Below are 18,240 nucleotides of genomic sequence, written 5' to 3' on the forward strand. Positions count from 1 at the left end.
TAATCTTTTTTGGGCTATTTTATTCATATTTTACCAACTCGATCAATGATGGAATTCAATCTTTAATGAAGAGTTGCAGCTAACAAGGAAAAAAAAACACCTAAAAATACACGTTTTTATTGGACTTTTTTCTATATAGATTTAGTATATTTAAATATATGTTCATATTTGCTTCCTATGTTTACATTTTCAAGTTCCAAAACAGTTCATTGAGCATATTTGTGGTTTTTATTGTAGTAAATAGTATCATTTTTCAACTCGAATTTTATGATTTTTGTGTATTTTTGGGGCTCAATATGTTAATAAAGTAAGTTAAAGTGGAAAAAATAATTGTCAGATCATATAGGTGAAGAAAAAATGGATACCATATATGGGCATAGTAACTTAAAAACTTTAAATTACAGCTTTAAAGCACTGCTGCTGACCAACACACAGTTTAAACAAACGAGTGAGAAAAAAAAACGTTCTTTCAACAAAATAACACCTACACTTCACTTAAAGTTCTTAAAATAGCTGCAGCTATAACAGCATTCTGGCTATTACGGTGCTGTTAACCGCTCACACACTACCATGTTTACTTTATAATGCCTTCTGGGTTTGTGCCACGTTTACATTATGTGAACTTTTCTTTTCTTCTTTCAGCCTCAAAGAGCTCCCAATCAATCTTAACACATCACAGCAGCAATTTCTGACTCTTATGTTGTGGCAGTGTGCAGAATTATAAACACTAAGGCATTATTTTCATCTACAAATTGATTGTTGTTTCTGCAAGCGCAGGAAATCCTGTCACTATAGGATGATATAGAAAAATCCCACAGTCAAAATGAGCAAAAAAGAGACAAAATGACCAAAAAAAGAGACAAAATGACTGAAAAAACACTAAATTACTTTAAGAAAAAGACACAAAATGACCAATAAAAGACACAAAATGACCAAAAAAAGACACAAAATGACTAAAAAAGACACACAATGACTGAAAAAAAAATACTTTAAAAAAAGACACAAAATTACCAAAAAAAGACACAAAATTACTAAAAAAGACACAAAATTACAAAAAAAGACACAAAATTACCAAAAAAAGACACAAAATTACCAAAAGACACAAAATGACTGAAAAAAACCTAAATTACTTTAAAAAAAGATACAAAATGACCAAAAAAAAGACACAAAATTACTAAAAAGACACAAAATTACCAATAAAGACACAAAATGACCAAAAAAGACAAAAAATTACTAAAAAAAAGACACAATGACCAAAAAAGACACAAAATGACTGAAAAAAACTAAATTACTTTAAAAAAAAGACACAAAATTACAAAAAAAAGACACAACATTACTAAAAAAAATAAAGAAAATGACAAAAAAGGAGACAAAATGACTGAAAAAAAACTAAATTACTTTAAAAAAAGACAAAAAATGACCAAAAAAGGCACACAATTACTAAAAAAGACACAAAATTAATAAAAAAAAGACAAAAAAGGAGACAAAATGACTGAAAAAATTATTTTCAACTACACAATGATTATTGTTTCTGCAAGCAAAGGAAATCCTATCAATATAACACAATATATAGAAAATTCCCAGTCATGCATCTCTTATGTACACTTTCACATATGCAGAAAACAATAATTACATGATAGAAAGCAGCCAGTTTCCTGCAGGTGTGTCTCTCTGAGTGTGTGTGTGTGTGTGTGTGTGCCCATCCTTGGAGATGTTACTATGGGGACCAACGCTGTGGAAGTAATGCAGACTGAAGGCACATTTCAATCCGGTGAGTCAGTGTTTTGAGGCAGAATCGATGCCTTCTATGCGATGCTCTGTATAGTAATAATGGAATTATTGCCCCGTGGATCGTAGCTCGGGGCGGATAGCTCGCAGCACTGTGGAAGAGCATTTCAAGGTGGAGATTTGGGGATTTTAGGAGCATTTGAGGCTGCAGAGTGGAGGGAATAGTCATCTGTGTAATGATGGTGATATTATTAGTGGGGGGGGGGCGAGGCTGAATTGCAGCAGGACGGACTAGAAGTGAAACTCAAGCCGGAGAATCAGTGCAGATTTCTACATACTGGAGTCAATTCAAAGTAATTTCAGGCAATTCTGTAACTTTTCTAAATACGTTGCAATCAAATATGCAACACTGAGTTATTATGTATCAAAATGACCAAAAAAAGACAAAATTACTATAAAAAAAGACACAAAATGACAGAAAAAGACCTAAATTACTTATAAAAGACACAAGATGACCAAAAAAAAGGCACAAAATGACCTAAACAAAGGTAAAAGTGACTAAAAAAAGACACAAAATGACAGAAAAAAACTAAATTACTTTAAAAAGACACAAAATGACCAAAAAAAAGACACAAAATGACCTAAAAAAGACACAAAATGACCAAAAAAAGACACAAAACTGACCAAAAAAGACACAAAATTACTAAAAAAAGACACAAAATTACCAAAAAAGACACAAAATTACTGAAAAAACACTAAATTACTAAAAAAGACACAAAATTATTAAAAAAAGACAAAATAATACTAAAAAAGACACAAAATTTCTAAAAAAAAAAAAAACCCAAAATGACAGAAAAAAATAAATTCCTTTAAAAAGACACAAAATTACCAAAAAAGAGAGAACTGTAACTTTTCTAAATACGTCACAATCAAATATGCAACATTGAATTATTACGATGAATGATTATTACCATAATGGAGTGAAAGTTCAAACCTTTTTCTAATCAAATGAGAGGAGTCAGTCAGTGCACGTGCTGCTGCCTTCAGGTGCAAAGCACAGAGATATATTTAGGATTGAGGTTCCAGACTGAACTAAAGGAGGTGTGAAAGTGTTCACATGTCATGTAGAAATCCACGGCGAGGCAACATGCAGCTGTGTGTGTGTGTGTGTGTGTGTGTGTGTGTGTGTGTGTGTGTGTGTGTGTGTCTCCTCTGTCAGCATGTCTGCAGATCTGTCTCCTGCAGATTGCCAGAGCTCTTTTTTAGTAATTATTTTTTGTGTCTTTTTAGAGTAATTTAGTTTTTTTTGTCATTTTGTGTCTTTAATTTTAGTAATTTAGTGTTTTTTCAGTCATTTTGTGTCTTTTTTTGGTCATTTTGTGTTTTTTTTTTAGTAATTTAGTTTTTTGTGTCATTTTTTTGTAATTTTGTGTCTTTTTCAGTCATTTTGTGTCTTTCTTTGGTCATTTTGTGTCTTTTTTTGGTCATTTTGTGTCTTTTTAAAGTAATTTATTTTTTTCTGTCATTTTGTGTCTTTTTTAGTAATTTTGTGTCTTTTTTGGTCATTTTGTGTCTTTTTTTGGTCATTTTGTGTCTTTTTTTAAGTAATTTTGTGTCTTGTTTTGGTCATTTTGTGTTTTTTAAAAGTTATTTAGTTATTTCTGTCATTTTGTGTCTTTAATTTTAGTAATTTAGGGTTTTTTTTCAGTCATTTTGTGCCTTTTTTTTGTAATTTTGACTCTTTTTTTGGAATTTTGTGTCTTGCAAGCACAGAGATATATTTAGGATTGAGGTTCCAGACTGAACTAAAGGAGGTGTGAAAGTGTTCACATGTCATGTAGAAATCCACGGCGAGGCAACATGCAGCTGTGTGTGTGTGTGTGTGTGTGTGTGTGTGTGTGTGTGTGTGTGTGTGTGTGTCTCCTCCGTCAGCATGTCTGCAGATCTGTCTCCTGCAGATTGCCAGAGCTCTGGGTGAGCTACTTCAAAGCGCCATGAGAACAAGTCAGGCTGAGAGTGAAACAGGGGGAATCAGCTCATATACTCCAATCAAGCGGGCGGATGGGAAGCCCTGCTATATTCCACTCTACAGAGCCAAAAAATAGAGGGATTTCAGCCCCTCGTGGGTTATAAAACCTGCCAGACTTAGCTACCTTTACAATACCCAGCAAGCAAGATAAGCACAGAATATGACAATTTAGAGGAGAAAAAAAAAAAGACCAAAAAAAGAGCCTTTCATGCCAAAAACATGGCCTAACTTTGGGTTATTTACCACCTCCCCTCCTGCGTTGGTTCCTTTGAAGAGAGGCAGTTAGCCGCTGGTCTTGGTTATTCTCCAAACACACACTGCTGCTGTGAGTTTGAAGCCTTAGAACTTAAGTTTTGGATCCACTTCTTGTTGGGATGGATCATCCGTCCTGCTTTTCCTATCCCCCCCTGGTATGTTTGCTTTATTTTTTATTTTTTTAAGTCTAAAACTTGACTTTGAATGAAAAAAATAAGCTTTTTTCTACCCCCAAAAAGAATATTGGAACAGGTAAGGAGCGAAAAAAGGTAAAAAATAAATAAATAAATAAAAATACAGGCTTTAAAAATTTACTAGGCTTTATTTCAAAGCTTTTCTTTTGTGGTAAAGTCACAAAAGCTTTGGAACAAATGGGACCAAACCAAATCTCTCTCTCATAAGAAATGTATTACCCGAGAGATGCATTCAAGTTCTGTGTTCTTTAACTCCTTTAACCCTCTGGAGTCCACAAACTTTTTTAGAAGTTTCCAAGTCCAATTTAGTGCATCAACCATTTTTCAGCAAAGGTAAATAAAAAAAACACCTTGATCAAGTGTTAGTTTTTGCAGGTTGTTCAAATTTTGCAGTTTGCATTCAGTATTTTAATGCAATTTTTTGTCTTAAATGTTTTTTGTGTGATTTTTGTCAATTTTTGTGTGTTTTTAGTGTGTTTTGTCTGTTTTTTATGTGTCATTTTGTGTCATTTTTTATCATTTTGTGTCTTTTTTATGGTCATTTTGTATCTTTTTTTTTTTTAGTAATTTTGTGTCTTTTTTCTAGTCATTTTTTGTCTTTTTTGTCCTTTTTTTATTAATTTTGTGTCTTTTTTCTAGTCATTTTGTGTCTTTTTTTGGTCATTTTGTATCTTTTTTAATAATTTTGTGTCTTTTTTTAGTAATTCTGTGTATTTTTTGAGGTCATTTTGTGTCTTTTTTGGTCATTTTGTGTCATTTTTTAAAGTAATTTTGTGTCTTTTTTTTGGTCATTTTGTGTCTTTTTCTAATAATTTTGTGTCTTTTTTAAAAAAGTAATTTAGTGTTTTTTCAGTCATTTTTTGTCCACTTCTTGTTGGGATGGATCATCCGTCCTGCTTTTCCTATCCCCCCCTGGTATGTTTGCTTTATTTTTACTCTAAAACTTGACTTTGAATGAAAAAATAAGCTTTTTTTTTTTACCCCCAACAAGAATATTGGAACAGGTAAGGAGCGAAAAAGGTAAAAAATAAATAAATAAAAATACAGGCTTTAAAAATTTACTAGGCTTTATTTCAAAGCTTTTCTTTTGTGGTAAAGTCACAAAAGCTTTGGAACAAATGGGACCAAACCAAATCTCTCTCTCATAAGAAATGGATTACCCGAGAGATGCATTCAAGTTCTATGTTCTATAACTCCTTTAACCCTCTAGAGTCCACAAACTTTTTTAGAAGTTTCCAAGTCCAATTTAGTGCATCAACCATTTTTCAGCAAAGGTAAAAAAAAAAACACCTCGACCAAGTGTAAGTTTTTGCAGAGGTTGTTCAAATTTTGCAGTTTGCATTCAGTATTTTAATGCAATTTTTTGTCTTAAATGTTTTTTGTGTGATTTTTGTCAATTTTTGTGTTTGTTTTTTATGTGTCATTTTGTCTTCTCATTTTGTGTCTTTTTTTAGTCATTTTTTGTCTTTTTTTGTCATTTTTTGTATTTTTTTAGTCATTTCGTGTCTTTTCTAGTCATTTTGTGTCTTTTTTTTAGTAATTTTGTGTCTTTTTTTAGTCATTTTATCTTTTTTTAGTCATTTTGTGTCTTTTTTTGTCATTTGTCTCTTTTTGTGTCCTTTTTTAGTCATTTTGTATCTTTTTTTAGTCATTTTGTGTCTTTTTTTGGTCATTTGTCTCTTTTTGTGTCCTTTTTTACAAATTTTTATGTCTTTTTTGGTCATTTTTTTTTACTTTCAAAACACTATCATGCTCAATAAAGAATTTTAAATGTTGCAAATGTGAACAAAGGTGTCAAATCTACCATATAAGAGGGTTCCATCCAGTTCCATCATTTGATACTAAATCTATTTGAGCTTGTCTCCAGTTTTACTTGGTATATCATCATCAAACTGAAACTTTTTTTTCTTTTTGGAGACTCCAGAGGGTTGAGCTTTTTTTGTCTAACAAATAAATGAAATCAATTAAAACATAAGAAGAAATTAGATATTCTTACGTGTTTTCCATTCAACAGTAAAATAAAACTTTCTTTCTGCCTTAATTGCCTCCTCGTTAATCACTCTTCATCCAAACTCCACAGAAACAAATTAAACTCACCACTCACCAAATTACCTATTGCATTTGTTCTACCTTTGCAGAGAAAACCTGCTGGTTTTGGTTCCAGCTGGAAACCAACTCTCTTCTGGTTCTCAGCCAAGTTTTTGTTAGCTTGAAATGCTCCGAATGGATCACAGTCAGGAGCTCAAACTGTGGAGTGGAAACTGTTCATGTTGGTGGAAAAGAGATACGAGTTGTTCCTACAGTCAACAACTCTAGATTCATTACATTTTTAAAGGAAAGAGTGGAAATATGCAATCTTTACATGCATTTTTTCTTAGTTCTTCCTGTTGGAGGCCTCTGTGTGAGAGCACGGCAGGACTCTTGAGCTCTGGATCTTTTGGATCCACTTAATGTCTTTTTTTTGGTAATTTTGTGTGGTTTTTTTTGCATTTTGTTTTTTGTTTGGTCATTTTGTGTCTTTTTTGTGTCTTTTTTTGATCATTTTGTGGTCAATTTGTGTCTTTTTTGGTCATTTTGTGTCTTTTTGGTAATTTTGTTTCTTTTTTGGGTCATTTTGTGTCTTTTTTTGGTCATTTTGTGGTCATTTTGTGTCTTTTCTGGTCATTTTGTGTCTTTTTTGGTCATTTTGTTTCCTTTTTTTGGTCATTTTGTGTCTTTTTTGATCATTTTGTGGTCAATCTGTGTCTTTTTTGGTCATTTTGTTTCTTTTTTGAACATTTTGTGGTCAATTTGTGTCTTTTTTGGTCATTTTGTTTCCTTTTTTTGGTCTTGTGTGTTTTTCTTAGTCATTTTGTGTCTTTTTGGTAATTTTGTTTCTTTTTTGGGTCATTTGGTGTCTATTTTGGTCATTTTGTGTCTTTTCTGGTCATTTTGTGTCTTTTTTGGTCATTTTGTGGTCAATTTGTGTCTTTTTTGGTCATTTTGTTTCCTTTTTTTTGGTCATTTTGTTTCTTTTTTGGGTGATCTGAACTGTGCGTGTGAGATTGTGTTCAGTGAGCGGGGGTCGCGGACAATATGCATTTTAAATTGGGCGTCGCGACTCAAAAAGGTTGAGAACTACTGATTTAGGAAAATAAAATGGCAAATATTGCAAAAAGGAAAAAGCTTCAGTGCAGCTCTAGTGACATATAAATAATGATGGTGACTCAACATTAACCCTCTGGAGTCCATCTATTTATTGAAAATACACATGTTTTATTTATTATTATATATATATCTATTTACATGCATACTATATATCTATTTACATGCAAATAGACTGTTTTGTAGTCTATTATTCATTATTTTTTCTGCTGTTTTTGTGTGTATGAATGGTTTTAAAAAATGGTACATTTCCATAGACACGTGTCTTTTGTTTGTATTTTGGGTTCCTGGCAGCTTTATACTTTGTTAATTAAAATAAAATGAATAATCTGCCTCATAGCCAAGTTTGTGTGGAGAAAAAGGAGCCATGCATGTGATGTAAGGACAGACTGAAAGATGCTGAACAGAGACAGAAATTAATGCAGAGGAAGTTGACAAATTTCAACCAAAATCTCCTGGACTTCAGAGGTTTAAAAAGCAGTTTTTCAATTGATTATATGTGAAAATGGATGTGCAAATTCTGGCACTTTGTTTTATTTACGTTTTACATTTAGACAACTGTGTCTTCTTTTGTTGATTTTATATCTTTTTGTGTCTTTTTTTGTCTTTTTGTGCCTTCTTGTGGTCTTTTTGGTTTTTTTTTGTCTTTTTATATCTTTTTTGGTCATTTTACATATTTTGTTTCTTTTTTGCATGTGATGTAAAGACAGACTGAAAGATGCTGAACAGACAGAAATGAATGCATAAGAAGTTGGCACATTTGAACCAAAATCTCCTGGACTTGAGAGGTTTAAAAAGCAGTTTTTCAATTGATTATATGTGAAAATGGATGTGCAAATTATGGCACTTTGTTTTATTTACGTTTTACATTTAGACAAATGTGTCTTCTTTTGTTGATTTTATATCTTTTTGGGGGGGTTTTGTGTCCTTTTTTTTGTCTTTTTGTGTCTTTTTTTTTTTGTCTTTTTATGTCTTTTTTGGTCATTTTACATCTTTTGTTTCTTTTTTGCATGTGATGTAAGGACAGACTGAAAGATGCTGAACAGACAGAAATCAATGCATAAGAAGTTGACAAATTTCAACCAAAATCTTCTGGACTTGAGAGGTTTAAAGGAAAAATAGATTTAACGTAAACAATTAAAACCCCTGTTTGCATGAATTGCTCAGCAGCTGCAACATGAAGCTTTGTGCAGGAATATGATTGGCGTTCTTGTCTTTCATCAGGAGGAAACAAGCACCAATCCATACCTTTTGATGCCACCGTGGACCTTAAAGTGAATACAAGCCATGCAGATTCAAATTGGGGGTCCAATTTTTCTTTGGGCTCAAAAATGGAGCAGGTGGATAATCACCAGCGGCCGACAAAAGCTAGCTTTCATTCTCTCTAATGATCAAAATCTATGTGGAAGCCATTAGCCTGCTATTCTACCAAAACTCCATCAGAAATCCTGTCGGAGGCTCCCGAATAATATGAATTCAATTACCGTGGTTAGAAGTGTTCCACGCTGTGATAATGCTGCATCTGTGTGTGTGGGAGGATGAATGGTGGGATGGACCATCAACCTCTACTGAGCTACTCTCACAAACTGGACTACAAGGGGTTTCACACTCAAGTTACCTGGGGGCCGCTGGAGGCAGCGTCAAAATGACCAAAAAAAGACAAAATTACTAAAAAAAAAGACACAAAATGGCAGAAAAAAAACTAAATTATTTAAAAAAGACACAAAATGACTGAAAAAAAGACACAAAATGAAAAAAAAGAAACAAAATGATCCAAAATGACACAAAATGACTAAAAAAAAAACAAAATTACTAAAATAAGACACAAAAAGACACAAAATGACTAAAAAAAGACACATAAAGACACAAAATGACTTAAAAAAAGACACGAAATTACCAAAAAAAAAGACACAAAATGACTGAAAAAAAGACACATGAAAACACAAAATGCCAAAAAAGACACAAAATAACTAAAAAAAGACAAAATGACAAAAAAAGACACAAAATGACAAAAAAAAGACACAAAATGACTAAAATTGTCCCACTAGAATAAAAAACAGATTTGATGGCAGGATCACACACAATCACAAGATCACATTAATGTTGGTTTTTCTTTGTTTCTTTTTGGTTCAAAATGTTTTAATCCAGTAAGTCAGAATAAAAAATAAATTATTATCCGGACATATAGGTGGAAAAAAAAATACAGGCAGGATGAAAAGGATTCAGAAATGGACTAAATAGCCCAAAAAGACTCCATGGAGTTAACAAGGTGAACATGCTGCTGCGTGTCCAGCGGCTCTGTCTATGAACTGGAGCAATCACAGGTAATTGTCTTACAGCTGCTCCTTGTTGCCATGACCACTCAGCCTGGTCAGGATTATTATCACCATGACTGTATCAACCTCTCTACTAACATGGATCTCAGTTAGTCCATTAGTGGCTCACGATCCTCTCAGACACATTCCTTCACAGAGTAATGCCCCGTCATTGTATTTAATCCATGTGATTCTGACACGGGGAATTACTGCCCTGATTATCGTCTGGCAGGAACTAACGACAAAGAGCGACAAAGTCCGCATAAGGAGGAGGTTGGTGCAGATTGGTTTAATATTTTTTTTTCCATGACTGTATTTTTGGTTATTTTCTGTCTTTTTTGGTCATTTTAACTTCTATTTTTGGTCAATTTCTGTCAATTTCAGTAATTTTAATAGTTTTTTCCATGACTGTATTTTTGGTCATTTTGTGTCTTTTTTAGTCATTTTTACATCTATTTTTGGTCAATTTGTGATCATTTTACATCTATTTTTGGTTATTTTGTGTCTTTTTTTAGTCATTTTTACATTTATTTTTGGTCATTATGTTTCTTTTTTAGTAATCAAAACATCTATTTTTTGTCATTTTGTGTCTTTTTTTGTCATTTTTACATCTATTTTTGATCAATTTGTGTCTTTTTTGATCATTTTACATCTATTTTTGGTCATTTTGTGTCTTTTTTAGTCATTTAAACATCTAATTTTGGTCATTTTGTGTCTTTTTTAGTCATTTTTACATCTGTTTTTGATCAATTTGTGTCTTTTTTGATATTTTTTACATCTATTTTTGGTCATTTTGTGTCTTTTTTTACATCTATGTTGGTCATTTGTGTCTTTTTTAGTCATTTTTACATCTATTTTGGGTCATTTGTGTCTATTTTTGGTCATTTTGTGTCCTTTCTGATCATTTACATCTATTTTGGGTCATTTTGGGTCATTTTTTGATCATTTTACATCTATTTTTGATCAATTTGTGTCTTTTTTAGTCATTTTTACATCTATTTTTGGTCGATTTGTGTCTATTTCGATTTCCACATCCCAGCATGTGGCGACAGGTAAAGTGAGAGTAAATTTGAACAGGATCTGTTCCAATTGAGACTTTGCCGTGTTGTTTTCAATCAGACTCCCCTGATGCAGCAGGCAGCCCTCCACATTAACCCCCCTCCCTGTTCTCCTGACCCTCCATACCTCCATCATCCCTCCACTCATCCCCCCATCCCCCCCCTCATCCCCCTCTCTCAACCCCAGCTTGCCTCCAAGGGATCAATTGTACAACAAATTCAATGAATTCTTTGGCAGAGCCTGTATTTCCTCTGAGAGCACCGGTTGCTCTTGAGCTTTGAGTGAAAAGGCAAAAGATGGGAAGAGAAAAAATAGATGGGGAGAGAGAATGAGAGAGGTAAGGATGGAGAGATGGAGAAAGAGAGAGAGAGATAAAGAGAGAGAGAGAGTCTTTGAGGTCACTGTGTATTTAGCGTATTTTTTACATCTATTTTTGCTCATTTTATGTCTTTTTTAGTTTTTTTCACATCTATTTTTGGTCATTTTGTGTCTTTTTTGGTCATTTTAACATCTATTGTTGGTCAATTTGGGTCTATTTCGATAATTTTGTGTACTTTTTTGATCATTTTACATGGATTTTTGGTCATTTTGTGTCTTTTTTAGTAATTTTTACATCTAATTTTGGTCATTTTGTGTCTATTTTAGTAATTTTTACATCTATTTTTGGTCATTTTGTGTCTTTTGTAGTTTTTTTAACACCTATTTTTGGTCATTTCCTGTCTTTTTTGATAATGTTTACATCTAATTTTGATCATTTTGTGTCTTTTTTGATCATATTACATCTATTTTTGGTCATTTTGTTTCTTTTTTAGTCATTTTAACATCTATTGTTGGTCAACTTGTGTCTATTTCGATCATTTTGTGTCCTTTTTTGATCATTTTACATCAATTTTTGGTAATTTTGTGTCTTTTTTAGCAATTTTAACATCTATTTTTGGTCATTTTGTGTCTTTTTTTGTCATTTTAACATCTATTGTTGGTCAATTTGTGTCTATTTCCATCATTCTGTGTCCTTTTTTGATCATTTTACAGCTATTTTGGGTCATTTTGTGTCTTCTTTAGTCATTTTTACATCTGTTTCTGGCCGATGGATGGAGAAAGATGGAGAAAGAGAAAAAGAGAGAGTCTTTGAGGTCACGGCGTATTTAGCAGTGGACTTTGACGAGGCTTGGCACCGAGAGGTGCTGCGTCTAAATGAAAGGCGCAAGACGGAAATGAAAGCGGGCGAGGGATAAGATCAGGAAATACAATAAGGAGCTGTCTTGTAAACACGCCTCGATGCCAAAAACAGATAATAAAAAGAAGAGGCTGATGAAGCAGTACTTTTATTTTGCCTGACAGAAGGGTGTGTACCAGTCATTATCTTCTGCAGAAAGGTTGAAGAAGTGTTTCTAGCATTACGCTGACAACAACATTATTTGTTTGAGGAGCTAAATAGCTCTTTGTAGTTTTTTTTTGCAATATTTCCTCCTTCCACCCTGACCTCCTGCATCTCCTTTCTCAATCTTTCAAAGCAAAAAAAAAAAAGATCTTACAATAGAATCAGAGCGAGCCGGAGCACTTGTTATTCAGCGCTGTGCTCAGAATTAAAAGACCCCTCTGAGCCACACACACAAAAAAATAACACCAGCTAATAATAATTCATAATGCGTATGAGCAGAATATGTAAGTAAAGATTTAGCATTATTATTGGTATTATTCATGCATTCTGTAAAAAGGCCATCATCACAGTTAATTAGCTTTAGTTGGCCTTATAAATAATGTATATTTTTACCAATATAGAACAAAAGAATAGATGGTGTTTCAAAAATATGACTCCAAATATTTAACAGTGCTATGAAGGGTAATTAGGCTTTTATTGATCATTTTTACATCTGTTTTTGGTCAATTTGTGTCTATTTCGATAATTTTGTGTCCTTTTTTGATCATTTCACATCTATTTGTGTCTTTTTTTGATCATTTTACATCTATTTTTTCGTTATTTTGTGCAGTTTTTAGTCATTTTTACATCTATTTTTGGTTATTTTGTGTCTTTTTTTGATCATTGATTGATCTTGATATCAGAGGTCAAAGGACCCTTTTGAAAATGGCCATTATATATATATATATATATATATATATAGACAGATAGACAGATAGATAGATAGACAGATAGACAGATCACCTCTGTATATGTTGAATATGCATGCAAATTTTTTTTTACAAAAATCTGTTAATTTGTAGGAAATTACTCGGAAATTGGGACACGTACTACACGTGATTAAAACTTTATTGATGTATCAAAAAATATATTAAAAAATAATAATGAATTAATTTGCATGGGAGAGATAACCTCCTAATTGGAATGTGTGATGTCACATTAGAATTACAATTTGAATCCTGATGGAAGGTTCTAGAATTCTTGTTAACTGGTGTATCTAGGAGTAAACATATCTCAGACAATCAGTTAGTTGCTTTGTTCAGTAGTGATCAGTTGTTACTTCTGATTTAGAGAAAACTAATCTGTTTGTCTTGCCATCATTGAGGATTTCAACCAAATAAACTGGTACATCACAGAGACTATGTGTAAGTTAGCAGCAGAGCTGCATATTTCACAGTTAAAAATTGATACATTTAAACATATTAAGATATTACTAGTCACCAAAGATTTTACATCAGGTTGTATTTATTTCACTATTATAAAGTAAAGTGTGCCTTCAGCTTTTTAGAGTTGTGGTGTTAAATATGTCTATACACAAAATATTGTATTTATGTACACTGACAATGTGTCCTCCTGTATTTTTCACATTTTCTAGCAATGGTTCGAAGAAGTAGTCGCCTGCAGGAAGCAGGCTACTACACGGAGGAAGGACTACCAACACTTTCCTTCAAAGAAAGCCCACGCAGGTAAGTTACTGTATATAAATGATATCTGTAATGTTTCTTGTAAATTTAAATGTGTTTTATTTGCGGACGACACTAATTTGTTTTGTTCCGGCAAACACTTAGAACATCTTCTGAATAAACTGAACTTAAAAAAATGAAAAGATGGTTTGATGTGAACAAGTTATCTCTGAACATAAGCAAAACTAAATTTATTATTTTTGGAAATCGTTCAATTAATCAAAGAGTGCAAATCACCATTGATAATGTGGAAGTGGAAAGAGTTTATGATAATAAGTTCCTTGGAGTGGTTATTGACCATAAACTGTGCTGGAAGCCACATATCAACCTCTTAAAGAATAAAATATCAAAAACTATGGCAATTCTATATAAATGTAAAAATATCTTAACAACAAACTCATTAAAAATTTTGTATCAATCCCTAATAAAACCATATATAACCTATTGCATAGAAGTGTGGGGGCACACATTTAAGTCAATCACCAAACAGATTTTTCTACTTCAAAAAAAAGCAATGAGACTTATAAACAAAGTCAATTATAAGCATCCAACCAATCAATTATTTATTAATTTAAATGAACTCAAATTCAATGAACAATGAATTTCAAAACAGCACAGTTTATGTTCAAAATTAACAACAACATGCTGCCTGACTGTATTCAGAAAATGTTCAATCTAAGACAAAGCCATTATAATTTCAGAGGGGAGTGTATATTTAAAAAGTTAAAAACCAGAACCAACACCAAATCACCATGCACCACGGTAACAGCTGTTCATTTATGGAACAAATTGGAGAAAGACTTGAAAACTTGCAATACCATTAACTTATTCAAAAAATTACTTAAAAATAGGATGATTAATTTATATAAGTTAGAGTAATGAGTAATAAGCTTCTTTCTTTTCTCTCTTTTGTGACTGCTTATTTCTTTTGTTGATAAATAACAGATTGTACATTTCTAAATTTTAAATTTACTTGAGTTGTAACAGGGTAGGCGTAATAAGTTATGCTTCAGCCTTTTCAGTCCAAATGTCTATTATCAATTTTCTCTCTCTGTTTACATGTTGTTTACTTTGATCAATGTTTTGTTTTTGTTTTTTCTGGTTTGTTTTGATGACATGTATTGACCGAAATAAACAGATACGAAACGAAACTGTACTGTTTGTTTGTTTGCACATTTGCCCAATGTGTGCATAAATTGTACACAGTGGTGGAATGTAACTAAGTACATTTACTCAAGTACTGTACTTAAGTACAATTTTGAGGTACTTATACTTTACTTGAGTATTTCCATTTTATGTAACTTCATACATCTACTTCACTACATTTTGAGGCAAATATTGTACTTTTTACTCCACTACATTTAGCTGACAGATTAAGTTATTAGTTACTTTTTGGGTTAAGATTTAACATGAGAACATGATCAATTTAAAGTGATTAGACATCTGTTTTTTAAAATGATAAAATTATCAGCTCTATCTTTACAGAATTGAAACGCTGTTTACATAAATGCATCAATTCAAATAATGCAATAATATATTTAGAATATATAAAACAATCTGAGTGGGCCCATTCTGCATGACAAGTACTTTTACTTTTGATACTTTAAGTACATTTTGATCCTGATACTTTAGTACTTTTACTTCAGTAAGTTTTGAACGCAGGACTTTTACTTGTAGTGGAGTAATTTCACAGTGTGGTATTAGTACTTTTACTTAAGTAAGGGATCTGAATACTTCTTCCACCACTGATTGTACACATGTATCACACGTTTCAGTGTCCTCTAACTTGTTGTTTTATGTTTTAGGGTCTTTCGGCGGAGGTATCGCCGTCGGCATCATGTGGACGTTCCAGTTCACCACGAGTCCACAGACACTGATGAGTCTAAGCACAGCCGCACGGTTCAGACTCAGACCGACTGCACTCGTACCACACAAACACAAAGTAGCATGAGCTTTTCATGGCTGCTCCTTCTGGCTGGTAAGTGACTTCAGTCCTAGCAAAACCTGGAACTGCTGGTTCTATTTTTAGTCCTTCAAGCAGTGGTGGAAAGCAACTAAGTACTTTTACTCAAGTACTGTACTTAAGTACAATTTTGAGGTACTTGTACTTTACTTGAGTATTTCCATTTTATGTCACTTTATACTTCTACTTCACTACATTTAGCTGACAGCTGTAGTTACTTTACAGGTTGAGGTTTAACATAAAAAAAAACACTAAATTTAGGTGATTAGACAATTTTTAAAATAAACCTCATAACAGAATATTAAGTAGTCAATATGAGCCCTACCTTGAGAAAATTAAAACGCTGTATACATAAATGCATCATTAATAATAATCTAATATAATATTTGGAATATATAAAATAATCTGAGCGGCTCCATTCTGCATAACGAGTACTTTTACTTTGATACTTTAAGTACATTTTGATGCTGATACTTTTGTACTTTCACTTAAGTACATTTTGAATGCAGGACTTTTACTTGTAGTGGAGTAATTTCACAGTGTGGTATTAGTACTTTTACTTAAGTAAGATATCTGAATACTTTTTCCACCCCTGCCTTCAAGTTTATTGAGGTTTTTTTTGTCATTAAAATTCACATTTCAAACTTTGTGTCCCTCAGGAATCGTATTATTTGCAGTGCACATGCAAGTACAAATACTCGAGCTCCAGTATGAGCTGCAGCTAAAGGAACAGCGAATGGAAACTTCTTTCCCTGTGGCGGACACAATGTCCAACTTCGCTTTAGAATCACAGGGTAAGTGACTTTTTCATCTGTCTCATCAATATGCATTCATTAGCTTTATTTTGAAACTTCTTTGGAGGTTGATATCTAACTACATATGTGTGTCCTTGATATGTGTGCATGCAGGTGCAAGTGTTTTAGACCATTTGTCTTCCGACATGTATCGGGAACATACATGGCAAGGATATGGAATTTGGGATCATATAGCTCAATCCTACTGTGGTGGGCCGTCAGAACAACAGAGAAGAGTTATACAGGTAAGACATGCACTGCCATATTCTTTTTGTTTGACATGAAATATTAATATTACAGTTGTAATTAATGAACTGTGGAGTTTAAAACATATTTTCTTATTTCAGGGACACTCTTCACTACGTCCAGGAGAATGCTGGCCCTTTTCAGGTGAAACAGGACATTTGTTTATTTCCCTTTCTCATCCAGTTATTATCACACAGGTGACACTGGGCCACATCACTAAGAGCCAGTCTGTGAGTGGACTGATTGCAAGTGCGCCGAGGCAATTTTCAATCCACGTAAGTCAGATACTTTCAGTCATGATGCAAAAAAAATATCCTACATACGTCTGTTATTCACAGACTTTACAGCAAGAACCTCAACTCACCTCTGTCTGTTTTTGTTTTCTAGGGAATGAGGACAGAGGACGGAATAGGCACCAACTTAGGAACACTGGTGTATGATCAGGACGGCCCAGCATTCCAGACCTTCAACCTGCCTGTAAGTGTGATATAAGTGAGACAACTCTTATTTATTATTTGAACTGTTGCCCTCAGGCAGAAGGTACAGATCACTCAACACAAGGACTAACAGACTCAAACACAGCTTTTATCCAACTGCAATAACCACCCTCAATACTGAAAAAAACCCGATAATTTTGGCACTGCATTCACATTGATGGCTCAACACATTTGAGATATGTTCTGTACTGTTGTTGTCTCGACTGTGTGTTCATGCTGTTTGTTTGTTGTTGGGGTTTTTTTTTTTCCTGTGCAACTATGCATGTATGTCTGGGTGTGTTTATGTGTTTGTCTAAACTGGGTATTTTGAATTGTACATATTTTTTTTCTTTTTATATTTATATTTTTAGAAACTCTTAAATGTTGCACTTACTGGAGAGCACTTTGAATTTCGTTGTACATGTGACAATGACAAATAAAGACCTATTCTACATTGTAGTTTTCATAAATGTCCATTTTTTAATGTTGGTCACATTCCAAAACATAAATTACTTTTTTTCCTGCCAGTTCAACTAACTGTATTATAGATAGGGCAGTATTTGCGATCAAACCTAGATGTCCTAACCTCTCCTCTCTCTTGTTTGTTACCAGAATCAAGAATTTTTCAGATATGTGAAGCTGGAAGTCGAAAACAACTGGGGCAACATCGATTACACGTGCCTATATAGCTTCAGGGTTCATGGTAAGGTAAGTAAGTAGATGGGTAAATCAATCTCAAAACATAAGGATAGGTTGTGTACTATAAACATCTGTAGGATGTTTATAGTACATCATAATTGTGGCTGTGACAGTTGCTAAGCAAAACTTGGGTATGGCAGAAATCCAGAGAGGCTATGGAGAAGGACTTTTGGTTGGTCTTAACGATGCTCTGGAAGACCGTTAGATGACTTGGGGCAGGAAAGCAGGGCTTGGTCCAGGCTGTAATCAGCACTGGAGGAGGCCTGATAACCTGACCTGGGGTGATGGTGGAAAGAGCACTTTGAGGATCTCCTAAATCCAGCCCTCACGTCCTCTGTGAAGGAGGCAGAGTCTGGTGACTTGGGGGAAGACTTACCAATATCCCTGGCAGAGGTCCCCGGGGTTGTCAAAAGCTCCCCGGCGGCAAGGCGCCAGAGAGCGGAAGAGATTCGCCC

At 33.5% G+C, this 18,240-nt stretch overlaps 1 protein-coding gene across 1 annotated transcript; it reads left to right on the forward strand.

Annotated features, from left to right (window-relative positions):
• The first annotated feature begins 12,866 nt into the window (after positions 1-12,866).
• Positions 12,867-17,823, forward strand: LOC131962993 (SUN domain-containing protein 3-like). The gene is made up of 8 exons (XM_059328117.1): positions 12,867-13,289; positions 13,520-13,610; positions 15,413-15,585; positions 16,230-16,364; positions 16,479-16,609; positions 16,712-16,885; positions 16,998-17,087; positions 17,699-17,823. The coding sequence occupies exons 1-8, from the start codon at positions 13,286-13,288 to the stop codon at positions 17,804-17,806; spliced, it is 906 nt and encodes a 301-aa protein (XP_059184100.1). The 5' UTR covers positions 12,867-13,285; the 3' UTR covers positions 17,807-17,823.
• The last annotated feature ends 417 nt before the right edge of the window (positions 17,824-18,240 follow it).

Source organism: Centropristis striata, chromosome 24 (assembly GCF_030273125.1).
Source record: "Centropristis striata isolate RG_2023a ecotype Rhode Island chromosome 24, C.striata_1.0, whole genome shotgun sequence".
Classification (NCBI taxonomy): domain Eukaryota; kingdom Metazoa; phylum Chordata; class Actinopteri; order Perciformes; family Serranidae; genus Centropristis; species Centropristis striata.